This window comes from Tribolium madens, unplaced genomic scaffold (assembly GCF_015345945.1).
Source record: "Tribolium madens isolate multiple individuals breed KSU strain unplaced genomic scaffold, Tmad_KSU_1.1 Scaffold_2;HRSCAF=44;Tcas5.2_LGX, whole genome shotgun sequence".
Taxonomy (NCBI): domain Eukaryota; kingdom Metazoa; phylum Arthropoda; class Insecta; order Coleoptera; family Tenebrionidae; genus Tribolium; species Tribolium madens.
In genome coordinates this window covers 1,625,242-1,651,771 of record NW_025400995.1, presented here as the reverse complement: position 1 = coordinate 1,651,771, position 26,530 = coordinate 1,625,242, and the positions used below count along the sequence as shown (strand labels likewise).

General features: G+C 32.0%; 3 protein-coding genes and 1 long non-coding RNA gene across 7 annotated transcripts; 2 read left to right on the top strand and 2 right to left on the bottom strand.

Annotated features, from left to right (window-relative positions):
* Positions 1–67: 67 nt before the first annotated feature.
* On the bottom strand, positions 68–7,905 carry LOC123006803 (hrp65 protein-like). 4 transcript variants are annotated; one of them, XM_044401590.1, is made up of 6 exons: positions 7,596–7,905; positions 6,916–7,293; positions 6,688–6,858; positions 5,949–6,639; positions 5,865–5,893; positions 68–193 (listed from the first exon to the last, which is right to left on the bottom strand). In XM_044401590.1, exons 1-6 carry the CDS (start codon positions 7,752–7,754, stop codon positions 149–151), a joined length of 1,473 nt encoding a protein of 490 aa, XP_044257525.1. In that variant the 5' UTR covers positions 7,755–7,905; the 3' UTR covers positions 68–148. The 4 variants fall into 4 exon arrangements, with proteins under 4 accessions (XP_044257525.1, XP_044257522.1, XP_044257524.1 ...); XM_044401587.1 differs by lacking the exon at positions 68–193 and adding an exon at positions 200–1,909; XM_044401589.1 differs by lacking the exon at positions 68–193 and adding an exon at positions 200–1,909 and having other exon boundaries at positions 6,916–7,281.
* Positions 7,906–8,001: 96 nt separating this feature from the next.
* Positions 8,002–9,477, bottom strand: LOC123006804 (arfaptin-2). The gene is made up of 4 exons (XM_044401591.1): positions 9,376–9,477; positions 8,978–9,325; positions 8,439–8,926; positions 8,002–8,385 (listed from the first exon to the last, which is right to left on the bottom strand). The coding sequence occupies exons 2-4, from the start codon at positions 9,312–9,314 to the stop codon at positions 8,233–8,235; spliced, it is 978 nt and encodes a 325-aa protein (XP_044257526.1). The 5' UTR covers positions 9,315–9,325; positions 9,376–9,477; the 3' UTR covers positions 8,002–8,232.
* A 330-nt stretch (positions 9,478–9,807) lies between these two features.
* On the top strand, positions 9,808–10,195 carry LOC123006613. The gene is made up of 3 exons (XR_006412821.1): positions 9,808–9,835; positions 9,884–9,998; positions 10,051–10,195. It is a non-coding gene; the product is annotated as an uncharacterized LOC123006613 (long non-coding RNA).
* Positions 10,196–14,978: 4,783 nt separating this feature from the next.
* LOC123006081 (pro-interleukin-16-like) lies at positions 14,979–26,530 on the top strand. Its single transcript, XM_044400248.1, has 4 exons — positions 14,979–15,226; positions 24,980–25,788; positions 25,836–26,076; positions 26,127–26,530. Exons 1-4 carry the CDS (start codon positions 15,106–15,108, stop codon positions 26,273–26,275), a joined length of 1,320 nt encoding a protein of 439 aa, XP_044256183.1. The 5' UTR covers positions 14,979–15,105; the 3' UTR covers positions 26,276–26,530.

Sequence of the window (26,530 nt, the reverse complement as noted above, 5' to 3'; positions counted from 1 at the left end):
AAATTTAATCAGCTTTGTAATATTATTATTTGTGTTTAATTAAGGAAAGTGAAGGAAAAATAAAAACTCAAGTAAAAAATTTTATTTCATAATAAAATCAGGTACAGAGTATCACAGTCGTTCAGCCTTTTGGCACAGATAGAGATCTTCAGCCTTTGCTTCTATATTGCGGTCGGTGCGACCTTTTGTGTACCTGTGAACATCAAAATAACAATTAAAATCAACGCTGAGTATAATTTTGCAAAAAACTCAAATGAATTCGCTTGGTTGAAAATATCGGACCTGAAATTTTATGATTTGCTATAAATGAATTATGAGAATATAGTTGGCTATGAGTAAGTTAATTTTGATTTAAGTTTTCCATAGCCTCCTATTTGAATGGAGATAAAAAGTGACAACTTAAGTTATTGATTGATAGAGAATTATATATAGTTCGACATTTCAAGAATGAGTAGGCCGATTATATTCTATTTTCGCATAAGTTGAAGTATAAATATATTTTTTAAAGTTTAACTCGAGAAGAGGGGCGTTAGAATCACAAAATCACGGTAAAAATAAATGAGCCAATGGCGTGAGTCATTATAGTTTCGTAAGCCCGGCCCCATGTATTTTACCGTGTCGAGATCTAGAAAACAGGCGATTTAAATACGTCAATTGTTTCAACCAAAATTTCTACTTATCATTTAAATTAACAAAAAAATACAAACCTGGTGATTTTAAATAAAGTTCCTAAAGTAACTTCTGGCTATTTTATAAAACTGCGAAACGAATTCGATTTTTTTTTAACGAAATCTTCCTCTCCGAGTCTTCCGACGACATTTATTTAAGGTGCTTCGTGTTTCTTAGGGGACCTAAAATTGGCTTCGGCACGACTGCGGTAGTTTCGATCCTTTCGGGTATTTTTATCGAAATTCGAAACTTTATTCGAGAAATAATTGTTTTGAGATCGATATCGAATTTCTTTCACAGAATAAGAAACTTACTTTATGCAATGGAAAGAAACTCGGCGAAGAAGTTAAGTAATCTTCAAAAAGAGATAGAGATTTTACCGGCAATTTCCGAACCAAATAAAAAGCGTGCGATAAAATAACTTAAATGCCATATTCAATTAAAAAAAGTTTTCCAAATGAAACTATATTTAAAATTCAAAACTTAAGTTAAGACAGATACAGTTAAACTGAGTGAATATACAAAAAGCTGCGAAAATATTACAGAATGACCGAAGTAATATTTGGTTACAAGGATTTCAAATAAGCAATGAAATTCTTATTTACAATAATCACAAAACTAAGTTACAAACTAGAATAAAAAACCTAACACTTACAAAATAAAACCGATATTTTACTTTCAGCATCAAAACACGAAAAATATGTGACTGATATTGACGCCAAGTCAAATATTCGGTTTAAAATCCGACTTCAAAACCATTAATATATTCGAGTTTTAAGTTCTGGATATTTTAAAGCAATATCAAAGTATTAAAGCTTGAAAAAATGTACCATAGTATTACAGGTGTTCTAGAAGCAATTAAAAAAAAAAAAAAAAACTATGTTTATTACGTTATTTACGTACTTTGAATTGTATGTAATAACTAAAAGGTGCAAAAATAAAAAACCGACAGGTGAAAATTTTGCGATTTTTCATCAATACAAAATAGATGAAATATTACTACATTTTTAGATTAGTTATAATTATTACATTTATTACTTCTGAGACACCTGTAAAAAATACTCGCACGAGTTTAAACTCTCACTTTCCGGAAAATCCGACAGAAAAATTTTAGTAGATTACTTTTAGAATTTGCAAGTAATTTAACGATACTCCTGTATTCGCCAACCGTGAGTATATACTGGCCCGAATTACTAATATAGTAAAACGATTCGTTTTCCGGGGGTTGAAGTTCATCAGACTGAAACAAAAAATTTAACCATTCTTTAAAATGTCAGACAAACGTTTAATAGGCACCGAGATCTATGAAAAATACTGGTTTTGAGAATAAATAAATGGTCGTAGGATTAGTATCTACTGAAACTAATGTTTCAGTGATCCGATATTTAAATTTCAGTTTGCGACCACAATCGATAGATGATTTGAATAACTGAAATTTAAATATTTAATTAAAACAAAATATGCGAGTTTGGTTAATTAAAGTATTCCACCGTTTATATTATAATAAATATTATCATAATATAAAATCATCCGCGAAGCGGACAGCTGTTAAAAATATCATTTCCTTACCTTTTACTGGAGAAAATAACAAGTTTCTTGATCCATTAGTAGGAAAAACGAAATGAATAATTGAAAATTATAATGGAAATGATAGAAGAGGAGTTACCCATTACTAAATTTTTAAGAGGAAATTAAAATGAAACATGCTAAAGGAACGAAAAAATTGGTTAAAAGTAAAACCGACACCAAAAGGACGTGTTTTAAGGAATTTAAAAAAAAGATGACAATGGACAAAAAATGGTTAAACGGGAAATGTTAAATAATGAAGAAGCTCAGTCGTTGTTATAAGTTCCACAACGTAAAACTAGTTATTTCTATTATTAGTGGGACAACAGCACTACTATTGTACTGTAATATGCTTTAGCCCACGTATGATGCATAAAATTTTATCTACAATTGCCAAAAACTAAAAACAAATTTAACTTAATTGTAATCAACTTTACACTGCAGCAAAACCGTGTCATCGATTTTGACGGACAAAGTACGTGTAATTGTATATAAATTCGATGTTAAATGAAATTTAAATTGATTAATGTTTGGGGATGTTTCATTACACCATTAGTGGTGTAATAAGGCAATAGTAGATAAAACAATTTATTCAATTGTAATTAACTTATTTACCATTTACGTATTTAAGCTGTTGTATAAGTTAAAACCCCATTAAGCCTGTTCTAATTCCAACACCCCAGGATTAAATTTCTTTCTAGTTTTACTTCCAATAAAGCCGGCCACGAAACCACGATTTCTTCTTTTGAGCAAAAAAATCAAAACTATTTAAAAAATTTCAAAAACAATTGGCAAAGTGAACGATTTTTAAATTAATCGGGAAACGGACTATTTGAATGCAGTTTATGTACATAATTTCGACATTTATTCAAAAATATATTTGTCTACATGTGGTATAATTTATGCAAATCTATGGTACGTGATATTTTGTATAGAGATTTTCAAATGATTATACACTTCACAATGATGCATGCATCTAAAAAGCCTTATCCACCCAGCCACTATTCATTACAATTTGTATTCAGTCATTACGTGACTAGGACCTTATTTCAAAATAAGATACGACTGTTGTAAGTAAAAACAGCCGTTGTTGCTATAGTATATCTTACTTACAATGATTCGTATTTTAAGATGAAAACTTCCAAGTTTAAGCCACGAACTTAATAAAACAGTTTGTACATTTAGCTTATAGTAATGCAGTGCAGTTTAAAACTGTCTGACGTACTAAATATCATTAATTTGGATATAAGATTAGGACAACTTAAAAACACAATACTGTAACTTCGCTTTAATTCTACATTTTAAAATTGACATTAATTACTCAGAATCTAATGCTGAAATGATCAAAGTCTTATAGTAAATATAAAAATTCATCAACATTAAGAAATTTCGTTCATCTCAACAAAAAATTAAAAAACAATTAATTACAACACAATTAATTAATTACCCACTATTCTATGGAGATGAACATAAATTTCTCGATGGTGAAGAAATACGAATATGTGACTATAAAGTACGTGCGATAAATAAAATGACAAAATCGCATCAATATTTTTTTAAACAGAAGGTAGAACGTATTTTTAAAACGACATCTATTGTAAAGACGTGATTTCATTAGTTTATATAAGGGGGAAATAAATTTCTTGCGAATGCTGAAGTAACTTAATATCGACGCCTTTTAGGTGGAAAATCGTCACGGCGATTATCGTTGTTCACCCAGTGGCCTCTACCACCCCCACCATTACGGGGCCCTGGTGGGCCCATGTCACCACGTCCATCGAAACGGTGGTTGTTGCGCTTGTAAGAATTCATGAAAGCTTTTGGTTCCTAATGTAATATAATAGAAACAGTCAACAAGAGGAAGGAACGCATACATAAATGTATATTTCAATATTTAAATTCAAAAGCACTTAATTAGAAAACTACTTCGACAATTTACCGACAGCTTAATTTATTATTGATCTGATTAAAATATGAAACAGCCGAGAGGACGATACACCCAATATCCAAGAACTCCAACGGAAAATACGAAGAAGACTCAGAAAACCCTCATTTTAAGAAAATCTGTACACAACTCTCAGAAATCTGATGGAATACACCGATACCAAATTCAAAAGAGGAGTAAAACCAGATGTTATTCAATAGGATTTTGATTTCATGATCTTTGTTGGTGTTTCAAAACAATTTACGCGACTTTCCAAGGTATTACTGGAGACAGACAACAAGAAATGTTCAAAATCACGCAATGGTATTAGGTAATATAGTCGATAAAATCTAAGAAGATTAGCACAATAAATTTTTGTGTTTTTCTTTTACAAAATTCAGATTCAAGAAATTTTGCTGCAGTTCTGTTTATAACAGTAGTATGTGAATTGTACATATAGAAAGTACCAATACTTCGTAACTCTGTCAACTTATATTTTAACGACTATAATTATTGCACTTGCTTTATTTAGGACTAGATCATATGTAATCAAGATAAGTATTCAAAATGGTCAGACCAATAATAAATTAAACAAGTTGTTTGTGTTCAACAATACAAGTTTCTTAAAGTTGTAAAAATCATGCAACTTCCGTGGACTGTTTTTAAAGTTCCCAAAAACATGAGATTGAGATTATGGAATAAAATACAATGTAGACGTACGTAATAAAAAAAGAAGTAGTTCTTCTAATAAATTCACGATGACAAGTTCAGAATAAAATTTTCTGTTCAAGACATAGCTACACGTATCGATTTGCATTGGCTCAAGTGCAATTTTATTAAAAAAGATACAAAACGGAACATCGACGAAATATAACGCACGTTGAAGTAAGTAATTAATCAATTATGTCGTAAAAGTTTGTCTGTTTTATTGGCTGACACGGTGAATTATCGCAATAAATTATTTTCTCGTTTACAAATAATCCCTCAATAAATTTTTAGAGTATGTTTTGCTACTTTTCCCAATGCAAAATTTTGCATTTTAGTCCTCTATGATACGCCTGTGATTAATTTAAGCCAACAATTATCGTCCAAAACTCTAAAAGTTTCTCTAATAATTTTTTTATCCGCTTTGGTCGAGATAAGAGACAATTATGTGATTTGAGTGATTTTGCCTGTCAGTTGTGTGTGTCCTTTGGGCGCGTTTGCATTACTTTACCGACTTTTAAATAAAGTTGCGAAAAGGAGAGGTTTTTAGAAAATCAAATTTTTTTCAATAGTGACAGCCGATGTTTTTTTAAGCGCTCATATTTCGTTGATCCTTTGTGTTTACACGATTATCACAAATTACATAAGAAATATTGTGTTAACAAAATCTATAATAAACCGCCTTTTTATTGATTATGTACGCAAGAATCAGTGGTCGGTGATAATTTGTAAAAGCAGTTGGTTGATTTAAACACTAATTAATAATGTCCTTAGTTATTCAATGGCCGCATAAATGCAGATAAATTTAAAGAAGATACAAACTTGTATAATATAATAAAATAAAATATATATGCAAAAACGAAAAGCAATTTTTGCACGAAAGTCAATATAAATCTAAAATCATATAACTACATTTTGAACAGAATCAGAAAAGTAATAATTTGTAATAATCGCCAATTTGAAGCGAATAAAAATATGGAAAATTTTAAATAACACTTACCACAACAGGAGTCTCCCCATCTTGATTCACTAAACAAAATAACAGAAATTAGTTAACGGAACAACAACGAAATAATTAGCTTACTGTTATTATACATGCCACTAGGCTCCTCATATGCTTGTTCCTGTTGCTCGAGCATGTTGTCCAGTTGATGCGCTTGCATGAACAAGTTGTTCTCTTGTTGGCGACGTCGCATTTCCTCTTCCTGGTGCATCATACGGTTTTGCATTTCTTCCTGTTGTCTTCTCATTTGTTCTTCGTTCCGTTGTCTTTGTTCTTCTGCGAGTCTCTCCTTCATTTCCCATTCGTGTTTCTGACGGTCTCTGTCCATTTCACGGGCACGAAGTTGGTCTCGCAACATTTCTGTTTCGTGTTCATATCTCGCAAATTCCATCTGTGCTTCAAGCTTCTCTTTCTCCATTTCGTACTCTTTCTTCATTGCTTCTTCTTTTTGAGCGAAGAGTTCATGGAGTTGTTTCCAACGCATTCCGTATTCATACTCGAAGCTGTTCACATTAGCGAATCGTGGACCAACTTCGCGTGATTTTGAAAATTCGGGGTTTTTCTTGTTGAGGTATTTTTCAGGGTAACCGTCAGAGTCGTCCATTGGTTCGAAACTTTCGACAATTACAGGGCGGAGAGATGAAGTTAGGAAGAAACAACCTTCAGAGCATCGACGCACTGCGTTTAAAGCACACCCTTTACGGGCGAATTCTACGATTCCTTCACCTACAGGTTTTCCACGTTCGTCGACCAAGACATAAGCACGTTCAACCTAACAAATTTTTGATTAAATAGGTGATTTAACTCACTATAATCCTACCTCTCCGAAAACAGAAAATGAATAGTACAAAAGTTCATTTGAGACAAATGGAGTTAAATTCTTGACCTTAACAGTAGACCCGTTGGGTGCAAACCGGATTTTCAGATTCTTTCCCTTGAAGAGAATACCATCTAATTCACGCTTGGCCTTTTCGGCATTCACCCGGTAGTCCTGTTAAAAAAATTCCCAATGAAACGAATACATTTTTTCAGTTAAATCAATACGAACCACTCTTATGAAAGCAAAATTTTTTTCTTTATTAACAAAATGTTCACTGGTTTCACCGTATGGACGAAATAGTTCCGTTAGATCGTCTTCTGTAACATCGTTCCCAATATTACCGACATACAAGCGTGTACGTCCCGAAAACTTCTTCTCCGATTGTTCTAAAGGTGGCAAGTCAAATGTGGGTCCATTCATGTTGGATAGCTTTTCGTTAATTTTATCTATTCGGCCTGGTGGTCCATGTTCGTTGAAATTTTGATTAACATGGGGGCCACCAGGTCCACCACCACGTCTTCTATTGAAGTCGCGATCGCCTCCTGGTCCTCCAGGCCCACCGGGTCCGCCAGGACCCCCACGGTTCGGTGGGGGCTGGAAGCGCATCTTTTACAAAGATATAAGTTGTTTGTCAACGAAAAATTCATAATAAATAATAATAAAAAAACAGTCTGAACTCGTGGCCACACAAACTACGCCGCCCCTGATTGATTAAATATTCAAAACGGAAATATGATTTGTAAACATTGCGAAACAACACAAACAAGTGAGAAATGATCGTAGTTGAACAAAAACTACTCTGGTTTGTTGTATAAAACAGGAAATTAAAAAAATCGGTTATGGACGATGTGGCCATCTTGTTTTTAAGACAACCAAACACTTTCGTAAAAATGATTAAAAATGCTTACATAAGGCCCTTGTCGCCGATTTACAAATCGGTTATGACCTCCTCGTTTAGGTCCTCCAAAATTCTGCTGCTGTTGTGGGTGTTGGTTTTCTTGTTGAGGATCACGATCTCCATCGGGTTCTTCTTGTACAACAGTTTCTGGTTTAACAGGATTCGCCATTTTCAGTTATCACACACCCGTCTTTTTAAAAGAACAAAACTATGGACACACTTTTATGCAAGATTTATCAACAACTGATAAATACTATCAGAGAAAAAAACAAACAAGTCGCCACTCTCAGAGTGTTATGGCAATATGGCCGTGCGGAAAACGGTTGTGCAACTAGCGCCTCCAGTGATGGCATCATCAACCAACATTTAAATATAAGCGCGAAACGATTAGGGAAGGGGTTTGCAATAGAAATAAATTATGTATATGAATTTTATTTGCATAACTCAATTATATATTAATATAATACACAAATTTTAATACAAAAAATAAATAATAAAACATATTTTTGTTAAGAACTGATAAGAATACAATGTTTGCTTTAAAGCTACAACCTTTATAAAAAAGGGTGGAATGAAGATTAGGAATCAATTAACAAAGCGTAACACAAAATCCGAATGACTAGATGTTAATACAAAGTGCACTAATACTACTGTTCCAACCAAGAAGGGTATGTGGAGTTTGGTGTCTTCACTTTAATATTAAACTGCTTTAAAGTGGCCTCCAGGGCTTGTTGATTTCCGGAGAAGTACGCAGAAATGGCATTATGGAATAAAAGTAATTGTTTATGCATCACTTTTATCTAAAAAATAAACCGTATAGATGAACTATAAAAAACTTAAACAAACAAATTACTCGATTTTCGTCCAAAAATTTCATTTTAATTGTGACTTCTGTCCGCAACTTCATGAACTGTTGTCTGTGTAGTTCATATCCTTGTTGGGCTTCTTCTAGCCCAATGGCGCCGTCTGGTTTAGTGGACATTGATTCAAGATCAGTGCGATAAGCATCATATTCGATTCTAGCGGCTTCATATTGTCTAATACTTTGCAGCGTGTCTTCAATTGTCTTATTACAGAGCGTATTCACAGACGATATAAAAAAATTGAGTGCTCCTAAAAGGGTTTCCCCGTTTTTAGTCAAATTTCGTTGTGTTTCTGAGTTGTATAAAAATTCCTCTTGCAATTCAGGAGATTTCTGAGCTAGTTCTGAGAATGCTTCTCCCAAATCGTGCTGGGTTTGAACTACGTGGTAAAAGTGGCTAGTCAAGGCTCTAGCCAGGCGCAAAATATTGCAGTATTTTTTCTGGGTTTCCCGCAACTGCTCTATCTGAGATTCCAGCTCTAGATAAATGAAAATTCAATGGAAATTCTACTTATGTTTGAACCATTTACCTGCGTCCACAGTCCTTGAGGACTTCCCCAACTTCTCAAACATGAGTTGTTTGGTACACTTATAAGTTGATATGGACCAGTTTTTGAGATTTTCAATTCGCGATGATGTTTTGAGAATGGTTGAATCGTCATTTTGGGATGGGGTTGTTGGTGTTAAAATCGCGGGTGAGCTGGTACAGGACGATAAGCCTGTTGGGGCAGAACGAGAATATGGACAAACGGGATTTGTTTGTACAGCAGGTACAACATTACTCCTATTATCATTTGCAGGCGTCTCTTTCAACATATCGTGTATACTTGTCCGTTCCAAACTTGTTGATGTTTTTATTTGGGCCATTTCCTAAAAGACTAAAACACCGGAATTGATACCCAAACGAACTTATTTTACAGTTACTCACATCTGATTCAACACAAATCACCACAAACAACCAAAATTGGAAAAATTGAAGTTAGCCACCCAAAAATGTCATCGACATTTTTGTGTGTTTAGGGAAAACTGAAAATCACTGGAAAATCGATGTGGCTAAAGTCACATCAAACACAAATACAGAAAAAATAAATAAAGTGGAAGCACAGATTTTATTACAAAACTTCTTTTGTAACAATCAATCAAAATTGTAGGCAAAATAAATCCCAGAAATTAAATTGGGGTAATTTTGACGCTCACGTAACGTTAGACACCCTCTGTCAGTGGCGCCAACATGACGCATTTTCCCGATAAAAAAATAATTGATTTTTCCTAACCTTATTTTTAAAATGTGTTTTCATTTATTACGTGATATGTAGTGATTTTTATTTATTGTTTACAAAAGTTTCAATTATATAATTATGAACGTGGACGCGAGTAGTTTACGAAATGTTAGTGCAACAAATTAGAAATTATTTTTCTAATAAATTTAATTTTAGTTTAAAGATTTTTTACAACTTTATAATCAAATGACTGAAAGATGTTTTTATAAATGTATAGAACACACGAATTCACGTGAATTGTCACCTAATGAAATTGAGTGTACAGAAAAATGTGCTTCAAAATTTATTAAATTTAATAATAAACTAATGATGAATTTTGTTAGGAGACAAAATGATATTATGACTAGGAGAATGAAAGAAGCTGAACAAATGATGGACAATAAACAGGAAGTGACGGTCTCAAATAGCTGATGTGATACATTAAGCGCTGTAGTAAATTCTTAGGTACAAATAAATTTCTGAAAAATTGATTTATGTTTTATTCTGCGTGACTGTAATTAATGTATACTTGGTTGCCTACCACACGACATTTTAAGTATAATAAAAAAACAAGTTAAACAATGGATAATAATGTGTTAATTCAAATAAAAAAAAAATTAATTATGACCCCCAAAGTTAACTATAAGTAGACAATTTGCGAGATTGTAATGTATGTTTGGTTACCTACCTTACAGGTAGCTTTAAGGGGGAATATTTAAATTTGTACTATGTAGGGACTGATTGTCTCATTATCATTACATAATCCGTCATTTAATCGATTTTCTGGGTATAATGAAGTCGAACAATAGGTAGTTAAGAATCTATTATTTTTATTTAAATATTCGTGGATGCGACCGTGAGATTATCGTGTAGAGGTCTCGTCCTCATTTACCGTTTTTTCCAACCTACGCGACGTTTAAGGTCATTAATCAGCGGAAGAAAAGTGTAACAGAAGTCAGACATACATTGCGTGATGTATGCAGTTTTGAAAATCGATTCGTATTCATTAATAATACATGGTTTTGTTTAAGCGGAAGCAATTAAGTATATCATGATCGTGTCGTCATTATTACACTTCCTTTGTACGTCACTGGTGTGCAGAATCGTCAGCTACCGTTCTGAAATTAATCAGACGCAAAAATCGTTATCTCCTGTTATTCACATCCTAAGACCCAGTCATCTTGAGACCGCAAATCACTCAATTCCGGAGGAAGTTGTTCTTTTTTAGCAAGATTTTTGCCCCTGCTTTGTTAAAACACATTTATTTAACACAAAACCAAATGGGAAATTGTGTACTGAAATGTCAATAACAGAATTTGTCCGACTATTGTTATGCAATGGAAATTTCAAATGAATTATCGTTTATGGTAACTGAGACAGACATGACAAGGCCAAAAATAAATAACAGCCTTTCTTTGCTACACGGTTTCAATTAAAATAATATATTTTTAAGGCGCACACTAATGAATGTTTTTAATCAATAATCTAAGTCAAGTTTCTTTAATTTTATTAAAACCTCTCCAAAATTCCAAACTCCACTCGAATTAAGAGTCATCATTTTATAGCGAACTTTCTTAATTAATTAATTAAAACTTTGAAACAGATTGGACATCTCCGAGTTTTACCGTTATTTCCTGTCAGCCAAAATTTTTAAGCTTGTGAAATAACTGCGAGACTGCGACTGTCAAACTAACTCGAACTGAACACAATATTATCGCCAAAACTTCAACATAATGTTCAATACTTCACATGAAAAGGAAAATAATAGTATAATAATAATAATAATAAAGTGATTACTAGTAAAGCTCCTTCAATTTCATAGACAGGGTGTTTTACCCTATCGAAAAAATCGTAGTTTTACCTTAAAAAGCAGGGCAAAATCTTTGAAAATGTTCATTTTTAAATATACCTTAAAAACGGGAAAATGCCTAAAAAACAGTGTTCTGAAGTGATTATTAATAAAATAAACTCGGAAAGTAATTGCGCATTTAAATTCCCAATCCTTTTACAACACGGAAGTGTAGAATTTTCCGCCTATGGCCACCAAATGCACTTTATTGTTATTGCATTAAAATTTCAAAGTGAGGGTGAAACTGTATTTACAGTTTAAACAAGAGCAAGTGCAAAATTGATTAAAATTGATTGAAATATCAAAAGTACCCGCATTTTGAACATTTTCCGACACTCTAACTGCTACCACCCCTATGCAATTAACTCGATGACGTTGTGCCCCAATTACTCACCTCAACTTTTGTAATTAGTAGAGAATTTAGGAATCAATTAAAAAAGTCATCAAAATAACGTATGTTTAAAACTTTGGAATAAAATATTCTGTTTGTAAAATTTTATTTAATTTGTTATCAAACATGTTAGAAAAAATGCTGTTTTTGTGCCTAAGAATTTTATGTTCCAAAAATTACATTCAAATTCGGAAAAATAAGTTGTTTTAATTCCGATTTGAATTTAAATTTGAAAATTTATCAGATTATGAAATATTTACTACATTAAGATAATAAAAAGAAAAAATATGTGTACATACATTATTGACCTATAATATTAAAACTAAAAATATATACGCAATTGAAAAATACTATCTAGTGAAATTATTTTTAACTATATAGAGTGTCCCACAAACACCATGTGTCTTGGCATTTTTGGATGTAGCTTTTAATTTCAATGTTTTTAAGCTAAACTTCTATTAGTTGATTTTGCATAGTTTTTTAATTAAGTTGGAAATTAATTATACTTTTTTTTTAATTTATTACACAAAAAGTTAAGACAGTTAGAAAAAAAAATACCATTGCAAAGAGGAAACTACAAACTTTAAGGCTATAACTTTTTTTTGATGTATTGCAGTCGAAAAGTTAAAAAAAACAGAAGTTTGTTAAAAGTTAAATAATTAAAAAAAATAAAAATAAAACACCTTATTTTTTTAGAGTGATAAATTGTATGTCTAAAAAATAAACTTTTAATGCGTCGAATTGATAAATTAAATAAAGATATTTAACTTCATACCAAGGCCACCATAGTAATTCCAACACAGATCACTTATTTAGGATTAGACCAGAATTTCTAAAAGACGGCATAAATATTGAAATTCGAATTGTTTTATTGTAAAAATAAAGAATAATAGATTTAGTGTAACATAAATGTGATTATTGAGTGCAAATGTGCACTTTTTGGCTATCAAAATATTGATTATTTTTTTTCAATGTTTATAGTTAGATATCTTTTTAGTTATTAATTTATAGGCACTTTAAAGTAAATGTTTGTCGAAAAATAATTTAATAATCTTTTAGATGCAGAACCAGAAAATAGGGTGTTCTATTTAAAATATTTAAGTTATTTAACTTTTAACAAACTTCTTTCATTTTTTTGCTATACAAATACAGAACCCTAAAAATTGTTATGGTCTTAAAGTTTGCACTTTTTTGCAGTTGTAAAAAAAATGTGCAATAATTTTATTTTTATTTATAATAATAATTCAAAATATTACAAATTTCTTTATTTAAGCCCAGGGCCGTAACCAGGATTTTATTTCGGGGGGGGGTTCTTGTTGGTCCATGAAAATGAAATGAAAGAAGACAGATTAAAAAGCAAAAATCTCTAAGTACACGTTTTTATTTTAAATTGAAATAAGAGATCCTAATTAAACATAAAAAAATACAAATTAATTCACAAAAGTAACAAAAAATAAAATAAATTTTTAATACTTTTTATTGTTACAAATTTAAACAGATGAATATTCATTTTTAAAACAAAAATTTTCTATGAACATATATCGAAAAATGTTACGCAAGGGGTGCGTCTTTTAATAGGTTTTTTTTCAATATTTCCGAAATCATTTTAAAAAAAAATTTCAAAATTTGCTACAGATGATAACTTTTATACACCTAAACAAGTACAAAAATAAAATGTTGAAATTTTTAATTAGGTGCTTCCTAAACTAGATGAGATTAGGGTAAACATTTACTCTAACTATTTTTTCTGTGGTTTATTGCCACTTTCAGCAACAAAATTTCATAGTTTTTCATAAAAAAAGGTCTTTTGTGTTTTTCCGATACAATTTACGGATTGTTTATTTATTAAAATTTATGTTACAGACCATAAACAGCATAAAAATTAAAAATTAAATTTGTTTTACCGTTTAGGACGCCCCTGATTAAAAATTTTGTTATTTGGCATTTGTTTAGGTGTACACATAAGGGTACCAAATTTTGTAATTTTATTTATTCTGAAATATTAGGAAAAACCCTTTAAAAAACGTACCTTTTTTAGGGGGTGTAGCTCCTTTTCATAGCATTTTTCAAAACACTTTTATCTTAAAATTTAATATTCTATTAACTATTTAAATTTGTACCTAACAATAAAAATGAAACACATTAACACATTAACACATGAAAAATTAATTCACAAAAATTTAACTCATTAAAATAACAAAAAAACTAAATTTTTAACACTTATAACACTATATAACAAAGTGTTCAGCATTTCGGGGGGGGTTTGAACCCCCTAAACCCCCCCCCCTTGGGTACGGCCCTGTTTAAGCCTAAAATTGAGATTGAAGAAATTATTTGTATAAAATACATTAATTTAGAATGAATTCTGTTCTAAAATCGAGCAAAATTGGTTTGAAAATAGCAAAAATTGTTTTATTTTGAAAAAAACACTTATTCAAGCAATTATTTTGTTGAAATACTTTGATTCAATTTTTAAAAGAAGTACATTTTTGTCCAAAAAACAATTTATTTCAAAAACTAAGCAAAATCAACTAATAAAAGTCGTAATAAAAAGCTACATCCTGTAATGCCAAGAAACATATGGTGTTTCGTTAAAAAACCATAAGTTTGTATTGTAACTTATTCTTGGGACATGCTGTATAGTTTAGAATAATTTCAAGCAATGCATCTATCAATTTTTACATTAAAAGGTCACCTGTGTTTGTGAAATTTCTAATTTTTTATTTGAAAAAATTGTGTGGAATAAAAATGATGATAAATTTGCGAGCCGTTGCGGAGATTGCACCCGGGATATCATTGTCTGGTCGAGGGTAGACATCCTTTATCCACACCCTAATATCCGTCCCCTTTTCGGGGGTTCCAGGTTCCAGCTTCGAGTGCCGACATACGTCCCACGTGTGTGTGGATGAAAGCAGAGAGAGTCGGAAATAAAAATGTTTGCGCCCTCGGATCGGCTTTCTCCCCGTCGCTTATTTCGGGAGTCTTTTATTCCGCATCCCTCTCCTTCTCAGTGCAGCATCATTCATCTGCAATTGTGGGGGCATGTGCGCATTGCTCGACACCGTGCCGGCGAGTAAACTCACGATGCGGAGTCTCCTCGACGTCGTCGACGCAAACAGTGCCCCAATTCGCGACACTTGAGTGATTTTTAAATGTATAATGGTACTTTTTCGACACTCGGAATCAGCACACACCATGCTCAGTGCCGAGGGTGTGACCGACGCCGAAAACGGCCAGGATACCTGTCTCAGCAGTCCCAGCGAAAAATCATTCAACAAAGGTGAGATAAATCAACAAAATTTTAACTACAAAACTTTGCGTGTCCTGACCTGACCTAAAGCCGCTTCAATTTATTTTCCTGCTTCCAATTAACTTTTACTTTTTATTACCATAATTTGATTTATACTTGGCTACTTGTGTAACTAATTTCAAGTAAAACATAAAGTAGAAATTTTGATTGAACAATTAACCGAGTCGAGAAAAGTCAGTTTGTTGTTTTAATTGATGTCTGGATTTCAAGCTTAATGGCTCACAAAATTTAACCACCCACACTAAAAATCCTCTTTTTCAAATAATTTCATTCTTCGAACAAGTGCTAATGACTGTGTTTATTATTAAATCGGGAATGCAGTGATAAGAAAGCTTGAATAACAGGGCGGTAACCAGGATTTTATTTCGGGGGGGGTTTCTTGTTGGTCCATGAAAATGAAATGAAAGAAGACGGATTAAAAAGTTAAAATCTCTAAGTACACGTTTTTATTTTAAATTGAAATAAGAGATCCTAATTAAACATAAAAATATACAAATTAACTCACAAAAGTAACAAAAAATAAAATAAATTTTTAATACTTTTTATTGTTACAAATTTAAACAGGAGATGAATATTCATTTTTAAAACAAAAATTTTCTATGAACATATATCGAAAAATGCTACGCAAGGGGTGCGTCTTTTAATAGGTAAAAATTTCAAAATTTGCTACAGATGATAACTTTTATACACCTAAACAAGTACAAAAATAAAATGTTGAAATTTTTAATTAGGTGCTTCCTAAACTAGATGGGATTAGGGTAAAAATTTACTCTAACTATTTTTTCTGTGGTTTCTTGCCACTTCAGCAACAAAATTTCATAGTTTTTCATAAAAAAAGGTCTTTTGTGTTTTTCCGATACAATTTACGGATTTTTTATTTATTAAAATTTATGTTACAGACCATAAACAGCATAAAAATTAAAAATTAAATTTGTTTTACCGTTTAGGACGCCCCTGATTAAAAATTTTGTTATTTGGCATTTGTTTGGGTGTACATATAAAGGTACCAAATTTTGTAATTTTATCTATTCTGAAATATTAGGAAAATCCCTTTAAACAACGTACCTTTTTTAGGGGGTATAACTCCTTTTCATGGCATTTTTCAAAACACTTTTACCTTAAAATTAAACATTCTATAAACTATTTAAATTTGTAAATAACAATAAAAATGAAACACTGTATAATTAACACATGAAAAATTAATTCACAAAAATTTAAAATTTACTCATTAAAATAACAAAAAAACTAAATTTTTAACACTTATAACACTATATAACAAAGTGTTCAGCATTTCGGGGGGGGTTTGAACCCCCTAACCCCCCCCCCCCTTGGGTACGGCCCTGTTGAATAAACACGATAAGCTGTTGGAGAGGCGAGAATTGGCAAAAAGCGACGTGTGGTTTATTCAAGGTGCGAGCAAGGTCCAGTTTTTTCAAAACAAAATTGTTGTAAGGTCGATTTTAGTGAAAATTTAACAGTTTGGAGCTTCGTGAGAGAAGCGGATGTGATTGATTGGAAGGTCAAAGTGCCAAAACACTGCTATCTCAGCTAATCACTGTTAAACTGTTATTTTGACCTCATATTTACCCCGATTCGTGGGTTTTGAGACACTGCGGGTGCCTCTATTGGAAAAATTCGGTACGCTGGGAAGAGTAATTTGATTCGCTACACACGTTACGCAAATGCTGACCATGGTATGAATTTTTTGTTGCCTTTTACACAATTACGTAGCTTCAAGATTTCAACATTTATCAGGAAAAATATTGTTGCGAGGCTACGGCCAAATAAACAGTTAATTGAATTTTTTCCAACCCACACACAAGAGACGATGATTCAATATTTACATATTTTACTTCGACAATATTTTCTGATCTAATAAATTAAACGAATTTTGTGGAGAGTTTTGACTCCATCCTTCTGAAATATGGATACCTGGAACAACCCTCGTCACCCGTGAGGGTGTTTTATTGCTATCAATAAATAACTCCAGAGCTTTTACCATTTGTCTCCATTGGGGCCCTTTTTTGAATAGTGTTTCATGGAATTTGTTATCAGTACAAATACGATAATAAAACACGACACGAGCTCAATTTTATTACCAGAAATACCCAATTTCCTTGTACTTTGTTTTATTATTATTTGTAATTAATGTCGAGTACAACCCTGGGCTACATTACTTGATACGTCTTTATGCAGATGCATCAGTGGGTCTATTTATGGATTTCTTTGTTGGCTATTTACATCATACAGTGCATTCCACTACACATGTTATAATATTGAGCCAATTTCGAAAAATGTTGCCCTCTTGTTGCAATTGTGGGTTTATTTGAAAAGGTGCGGTAGTATCGTAAACAGAAGTGTTTATTTATTGAAATTTTTAGTGTAAAGTGGGCGGCCTCTTAGCAATTATGAAAATAAACAAACAACCTAAAAGGGAAAAGCGAAACTACACGATTTTTGATTTTTTTAATGACGTAAAGATTGGGTAATTTATTGCGTGTGATGCTAATTATTTTGCCCATTTCGACTCCCCCAGAATGCAATTAATTTCTAATTACTTTTAATTGATGTTGCTCAAATGTCAGGTGACCATAACTAACAACTGGAATATAAAAATATTTCGCAATAGCGAAGTTAAAAATTTTGCCTACTTTTCCAAATTGTTTCAAATGGAAGCTCATAATTCGCTTGATCGCCTGCAAGTTACTAAATATTTATTAGCGAATCAAGGTGTGATTATCTCACGTTACGCATCACCTACTTCTGGCACAATTTGCACTCTTTTTTTAGTCTCAAACCGCTTGAAGCGGTCGTTGTGACTGTCATCACAAAATTTAAAACTGACGTTAAACACATTTTGAGACCCGGCAACATTTTACGTATTATTTAGAACATTTAGAACACACTTATCACCGTGAAAGTTTAAAACATTAACCCTTGTCAATACATTTTAGCCGAAATTTGCAAAATAATGAAGTTTTAAACAAAATTGTAAAAAAAATATATTTAAAACCATTTGGTAAATTTTAAAGAAATTAAATTAAATTGCGCATGCGTATTGTCTATTAGTCACTGCATTAATTGTAATTTGACATTTTGTTTGACGGTTGATTATAACCTCAGGTTCAGTGTTTTACCAATGTTTTATCTACCTACAGAAATCAGAAATGAGCAAAAATCACACATGAGCTGAACGTAACAATACAAAAAAATGTGCGGTTTTATTTGACAGTCGAAAGCCAAAACGTCAATTTGTATTGCTACCTAAACTCACAAAAATTTTAAATTTTTGCTTATTCTATAATTTATAGAACGTGTTCTAAATATTTTTTGTTTAAGAAATTAATTAATAATATTTTCAAAAATGTTTGTATGACACGATGATACAATTTATAAAAAGACTTTGATATTTTTCATTATAAATTTTATATAAAAATCTAACATCATGTCAGATGGCTTTTATGTATAAGTTTGTAAACTGATAGATTTTACTTTTTTGACATCTTGGAGAAAAATTCTATAACAAGGAAAGTCCTAGAATCGCTATGCTTAAATTTGTTGAGTTGGTATCGCGATAAATCTGGATATTCCTACGCGGATAGTGATTTGACAGAATTTTGACACTTTTTTATTGTAAAAGTTTAAAAATACGGAAAACTGTGCTATAGAGAATGCCATGAATGATGTTACCAACACAATCCACAACTACGCGGTAAGATGTTTGCAACTGTTCTAAATATTTTGATTACAATTTTTGGAGGTTAGGATCCATCGACTAACATTGAAATTATTATCTTTTAAGCCCGAAACGCAGTTATATTACTGTGTGTAATAATACAGCCGGTCCATTACTAGTTTTTTTCAAGACAAATGTACTTTTCCGCAAACTTTTAAAGGTACTATTTTCTGGGCGGAGGATGTCGACAACCTAGTTACTTTTCTGTCACTATTTTATCATTATCTAGACTATATATGTTTTAAAGCTCTGGTGCTGTTATCTTTTACATATTTTTGAATTATATTAAAAATAATTGATTTTTTTTATTCCTTTATTTACAAAACTTCCTTATCTTTATTTTTCTTATAACTTACCTTTTGTTTACTTTTACACACAACACTACACTTTTCACTTATTTTAAAGTTTGCGTCACTAGAAACAATAAGTAGGGCAATCGTCCGCCATGTTTGGGATTTTTGAAGCGGAAAATTCAAACATTAAAGAAATTTTTTGAACACATTTTAATGTAGGTACAATAAACATAACATATTGGACGTCTCAATAAAACATTTATTTCACTTACAGATAAAAAATTTGTTTTCATCAAAATGACGAAAATTATTAAAAAAAATAAGTGAAAAATAAAACACAGAATATGTAATGGCAAATTATTTATTTATAGAAGCTCGCATTACCATACTGCGACTACTCTGTGTCGAAACATCACATTTTGGTTTCTTATGTTTGTTATTCAACAAAAAATATACACGACACTTAAAAAATAATTTTACAATTTAAATTTTTTATATTATCAGGACACATAAAAGTGTTCATAGCATTACTTATAAAGTCATCTACACTTAAACTATTTTCAAAAATTGTCAAACGGTAGCCATGTTTGGGATTTAGCTAGCTATCCTTTTCTATCTTATAGGCCGAATTTATACTTTCTAGTGACTTTATTTGCGCTTTAACACGCCCACCATCTGTTGGTGCTTATTTAAGTTGGTATTATGCGCCTTTCCATTCTTATGGTTTGTTTTTACTTATTTGTTTCTATGTTCTTTCTCTTTCTTATTATGATTTTGCTTTTATGCTCCCTTTCTCTCTTTATCAGTAGTACATGTGCACATGTTTTAAAGTTTGTGGTCTTTAATTTTTCGATTTTTGTCAATATTTTGGGCGATCTTTGGTATCCGGAGTTATTGCTAATAACTTCCGAATTATTGACGCTAGTCCTTCTTGTTTGGTACCGCTGGAAAGCAAATTTAATTTTATATCGTATAAAAATAAAAATAATTGTCCTACATTAAATAGTTATTGAGAAAATAATAATAAGTCAAAAATAAAACAGTTTTGCCTCAATTTACAAAATAAAAAGGAAATATTTGTGAAATGTCAAATGTCAAATGTCAAAATTTTTACTTTTGCCTGTTTGCGCCAATCAAATCATGTTTTGGGATCCGTAGTTAAATAAATGCGACTTAGTTTTGAATTAATGATCGTTAAATTTTACTGCTTCGTAAATTCAGTTGATGTTTCCAGGTAATCAGCCGCAAGAATGTTTCCATATTATTTATTGACGGCCAGATGCAAAAATCCACCCGATTAGATAATTTGGCATTAAATTGTATTAATTATTAGATGTGAATGACTAATGTAATATTATAATTTGTGAGTCACTTCAGCCCGTGTATTGTTATTGTGGCCGACAAATACGGTTAATTAAAATATTATCTCGTAATTTATAAATAATCAACTTAATTGCGCAAGCTATTTTTAATCGTGAGTAGGCGACACATTTCCACATTTTCGTGCTTCTTCACCTTCAAGGCCACTAATAGAAGAATTACTGATACGAAACATGTCAATCGTTTCCTTTAACAGGAAGTGGACATGCGGAAGTTGTGCCAGGAATATTCAAAAATGTGGATCAAGTTGAGAAATTTAATTTTCTTGACGCCATTGTCAGTTTTCTTGGTATACGGGCAAAATTTGCATAATGAGTGCCTGCCACAATGTTGTTATTTAGAACGGCTTCAGGTGCAAGTTTACAAAGGTTTACACCTACAAATTTTTACACGAAAACAATCGTGCGAATCCGACTCGAGTCACATTATTAACATTATCAGCACAAGATCAAAACACAACATTCCAAATTTAGACATGTCGTAAATTATACTTGATAACTTATTTCTAAAATTCTGGGGGATTTTGGCTTAATTAATACGGGAAATCAGTTTTGTGTACTTGAGACATCCTGTAAATAATAACTAAACCTGTTTAGTGGAAGGGTCAGTGACAGATCCATTTCCGCACGCAAAAACAATTTTATTACTAATGGACTTGAACAACGGGGGCTCGCTACGTGTTTTAATTGGGCACTCAATTTACTTAGTACGGACCTGAGTTACTGTTCACGCTCAACAGGCGTATCCGTGAGTCTTCCTGCGTATTTCGACAAATAGTCAGCAACGTGAATGTGGTGTTATTTATGTGCTCCAAAGCGATTTTCAATGATTTTCCCGATATTGGTAAGAGTATTTTGCCGCCGAAATTGTGGGCGGTTTTATTGTTTCAACAAACTAATTTAAATATTTTGTCGGCAACAAGAATAAATTATTATTTACTTGGAATTATTTTGATTAATTACCGATAACTGTACAATACATGTCACATTCTCGACTGGTGTAATAATTATTTACAGGCGTTGCAATAAAGTAGCATTAATACTACAATAGAATAATAGAAATCAACTGTCTGTCTGTATTGTGTTTGCTTTCGAACCAAGATGGTAAAAACATTGAACGCAAATAGGGGGCACAGCGGCGGCTCTAGAAAAATTTCATGCATATTATTTGTTTGAGTTTCCTTTGATAACGATTTTTATTGAGGGCTGTAAACAGCGTTTATCTAGTTTTCGCTTTGTTCTCAGCGGAACGGAGTCAATTGTTTGCATGAGTTTAAAATATGTTTCCATTATATTAAAATTAATGAAAAGTCTGTGAAAATACTTTTATTTCTTCTGATTTACTTTCCTTTAGAGGCAGATTTGACGTCTGTTTTGTTTCACGTCATAATTAAAGAATTTAGTGGTAGCGCATATTATGGACTAATCACAGACACCGCTAAGATTATTCCAACGATTCATATCTCAATTGCGGTTGTTGAACTATTTTCTTGTTTATAATAGCATCTTGTTTCTAATTACTAATTCCATCCGCAAGATGGAATAACAAAATCAAAATTTTAACCATTTTAAGCGCTAATTGTAATTAACCACAAGATGACGTAGTGCTTAATTCTATTCATTAATGAGAGTGATAGTCTCGCGCGAAGTGTGCAACCAACAGTGTTGCCAGGCCAAAAAAATTAAATTCATCATATCTGGGCTGAAAGAGTTGCCTGTTTTTACAAGATTTATGATTTAATATTTCTAATACTGACTAGGGTTTACATTTTTTACATAAATCTCGCAAATCTGCTCAAAAACGTGCGTTTTTGGTCTAATTCTGTAATTTTTTGTGGTGTTTTTAATGAAATTCTACGAAATGTTTAAGTTTTTACCTGAGAAACATGCTAATACATTTGAAAATGGCAATTATAATGACTTGAGTTGGTGTTTTTTGTTCGCTTAAAGAGTCGACCAATTTTGTGTTTTTTGGCTTATTTTTTAACAAAATTTTACTCAAAAACTAGCTAAATCGAATAAAACAAACGACATCAATTTGAATTTCTTTTGTAATTGTTTTGACAAGATTTTGCAAATAACAAGTCCCTGGTAAAAACGAACTATTCTAAATCAAGCGAAGCAAGCTAAAATAATACCAATTTCAATCTAATTTGTTAAATTTTTAGCCGGTTTTAGCAAAATATTTCAAAAACAACATTGTATTTGTTTCAAAAACGTGCTTAAACACTCTAAAATGCAAAAAATAACACAATTTTGGAGTAATTTGGTTTGTTTTGAACTAAATTTTGCGTTTCTGGCTAAAAAAATGTATGAAAACGCTCCGAAAGAGGCCAAAATAGTGTACTTTTTTACTCAATTTAGTGATTTTTTGTTTTTGACTCTGTTATGTGAAATCTCATAAAAAAACTATTTTCTTAGATAATTTGGTGGATTTTAGATTTACTTTTCAGAAAGTTTGTCAAAATAATTGAATTTGTGGCAAAATGCTTAAAAAATGCAAAAACTAGTGTCATCATTTTTGACCTTAATTAAAAAATAGAATTTTGTTCTTTGACGACTGTACAAAAAAGTTAGTTTACACATGTTTTTACAAGATTATGATTAAGATTTCTAAAAGTGACTAGGGTTCACATTTTTTATATAAATCTCGCAAATCTGCCCAAAAACGTGCTTAAACAATCGAAAAGATCAAATTCTGATCTAATTCTGTAATTTTTTGGAGTGTTTTTAATGAAATTCTACGAAATATTTAAGTTTTTACCTGAGAAACATGCTAATACATTTGAAAAAAGCAAAAATAATGACTTGATTTCACGTTTTTTGTTCAAAAACGTGCTTAAAGACTTGAAAAAGGTAAAGTAAGACCATTTTTGACCACATGTTGCGCTTTATAGCTTATTTTTTGACAAAATTTTATTCAAAAACGGGTTATGTCAAATAAAGCTAACGAAATAATATTAATTTAAATTTATTTTTGTAATTTTTAGGTATGCAATTAAAAAATTCCTAGTAAAAAAATACTAAAGCGAAACAAGCTAAAATAATACCAATTTCAATCTAATTTGTTAAATTTTTTTCACTTAATTGTGTGATTTTTTACTCTGTTAGGTGAAATCTCATAAAAAAAACATGTTTTCTTAAATAATTTGGTGATTTTTAGAATTATGTTTCAGAAAGTTTGTGAAAATAATTGAATTTGTGGCTAAAAAAGTGCAAAATGCTCAAAAAAATGCAAAAAATAGAGTCATCATTTTTGACCTTAAATACTATATCAATAGAATTTTGTTCTTTGACAACTGTGCGAAAAAGTTAATTTACACCTGTTTTTCCAAGATTATGATTTAAAATTTCTAAAAGTGACTAGGGTTTACATTTTTTACATAAATCTCGCAAATCTGCTCAAAAAACGTGCTTAAACGCTCGAAAAGGTAAAAAATAACACTATTCTTAATCTACTTATGATTTTTTTTGATTGTTCTTAATGAAATTCCACGAAATATTTTTTTTTACCTGAAAAATATGCTAATAGACTTGAAAAAGGCGAAAATAATGACTTGATTTTGTGTTTTTTTTTGGTTGGTTTTAGCAAAATCTGGCAAAAAACTGAGATTTTTGTTAAACAAAGACTTGAAAAAAGTAAAATAACACTATTTTTGACCAAATTTTGTGTTTTTCCGCTTATTCTTTGACAAAACTTTATTCAAAAACGAGTTAAAATGAACAAGACAAACGTCATAACATCAATTTGAATTTTTTTGTAATTGTTGGGCTTGATTTGACAAGATTTTGCAAATAAAAAGTTTCTGGTTTAAAAAAGAACTAAATAATACCAATTTCAATCAAATTTGTTAAATTTTCAGTCAGTTTTAGTAAAATTTTTCAAAAAACGTGCTGAAACACTAAAAATGCAAAAAACAACACAATTTTTGGCCTAATTTGGTTAATTTTCTGTTTGTTTTTAACGAAATTTTGCAAAATAATTTTGTATCTGACTGAAAAACGTATAAAACGCTTCGAAAAAGACCAAAATAATGTACTTTTCTACCCAATTTAGTGATTTTTTGATTGTGTAGGGTGAAAAAAAAGAAATTTTCTTACCTAATTTGGTAATTTATAAATTTATTTGTGAGAAAAAAATGTGCAAAATGCAATGCATCATTTTTGACCTTAGTTATATAAATACACAATAAAAAAATGGAATTTTGTTCCTTGACGATTGTGCAAAAAAGTAAATTTTACTAAACCTTTGGGCGAATACTCGATTAAAAAAAACTGGATATTTCCAAATTTACTAATTTATATTTTTTTCCAGATTTAAACGGCAGCATCTCTCAGAAATGGCGCCGATTACGTAATTGCTGTGCCTCTTTGCGGGGCATTAGCACGCAGAGTAGCCCCGAAGCGTCCCGGGACACCCTCCTCAATCCTAGTCCTCGAATTCTAGTCAGTACGCCCCACGCGACTTCGTCCCTTCGTCTCCCTGGGGCGAAAAAGAGCAGCGTCCAGGACGTCCTCCGGGCGAAATTGAGTCGAATCCATGTCGGGCTTCGCAAACGCAGGGCTTTGTCCGTTCAGGAGTTCTTCCACAGTCCGACCCACGAGCCCCAACAGCCCCAACCGACATTCTACGTCCCTTCGCCCGTCACGCCTGACACCGGCGAAGTCCAAACTCGGCGAAGGGCGCGATCGCGCCAAAGAACCGTCAATTCGGTGAATTTAACACCTGATTATGGGTATGATAGTGAGAGTCAAGGGTACGACTCCCTCCCCTATGAGCCGCCCCCCGATTACGACCTCGATGAAAATCAAGCGACGAGAAGGTGGTCAGTGGTTGGGAGCATCCTCCACAAGAATAACCAAGACAACAAAACCAAGAATTTAATTAAGTTAGAAAATTTAAATATTAAAATTCCTAAAACCAAGCTTAAATTCGAACGAGCGAGGTCGCATTCGCCCAACAAGAATAAATACCAAACGAAACCAATTAAAAGTGAAGCCGACACGAGAAATTTTAATTCCAAAGTTGTTACCTCCAAAAGCCATTATGAACTTATAACTAAACAAAGGCCGGATGTTGGACAAAATGGTGAATGTGAACGGATGACTAGTGACCATAAACAGGCATGTTCTCACCTAAATCAACACTAAAAATCATACATTTTTTCCAGGACTGGATTGAAGAACTCGAGGAAATTGAGGAAGAAGAAGAGAGCAAGTTTTGTACACTGCCTCGAGGAGGCGGTAGTACGTTTACGATAAGACAGGTTGTTTTCCAAAAAGGCCCCGGTTACAAGGCTTTAGGTTTTAGTATTGTCGGGGGGAGGGACTCTCCGAAAGGCAGCATGGGAATCTATGTTAAAACAATCTTTCCTAACGGTCAGGCAGCGGATAGCGGGACTTTAAAAGAAGGTTGGTAGCACTGCTAAGTGACAATCGGTGTTTCAAATAATGCCTTTCAGGTGATGAAATTTTGGCTGTTAACAGTAAACCCCTCCATGGTGCTTCACACCAAGAAGCTATAGCCGTTTTTAAGCAAATCCGTTCAGGTCAAGTGCTACTTCACATAGGTCGACGTGTTGCCAAAAAAACGCGAGAAAGAGTTGCTTAATTTCCAATTCTGTACTCTTTTTCACACTAATGCGCATCAAGTAGGTTGTGGAAGTCTAAACGCATCTTTAACTTAAAGGCTGATTCACACAAATGTCATTCAATAATGACGTTTACTACTCTATGTCAGTTTTAGTTATTTTTTGCCACCTGGGGTACACACTTATTAAAAAATAATTTGTAGGGAAAATTGAGGTTAGTTTGAATTTTTGCAACGCAAAATCACTCAATTTAGTGATTTTTTGACTCTGTTAGG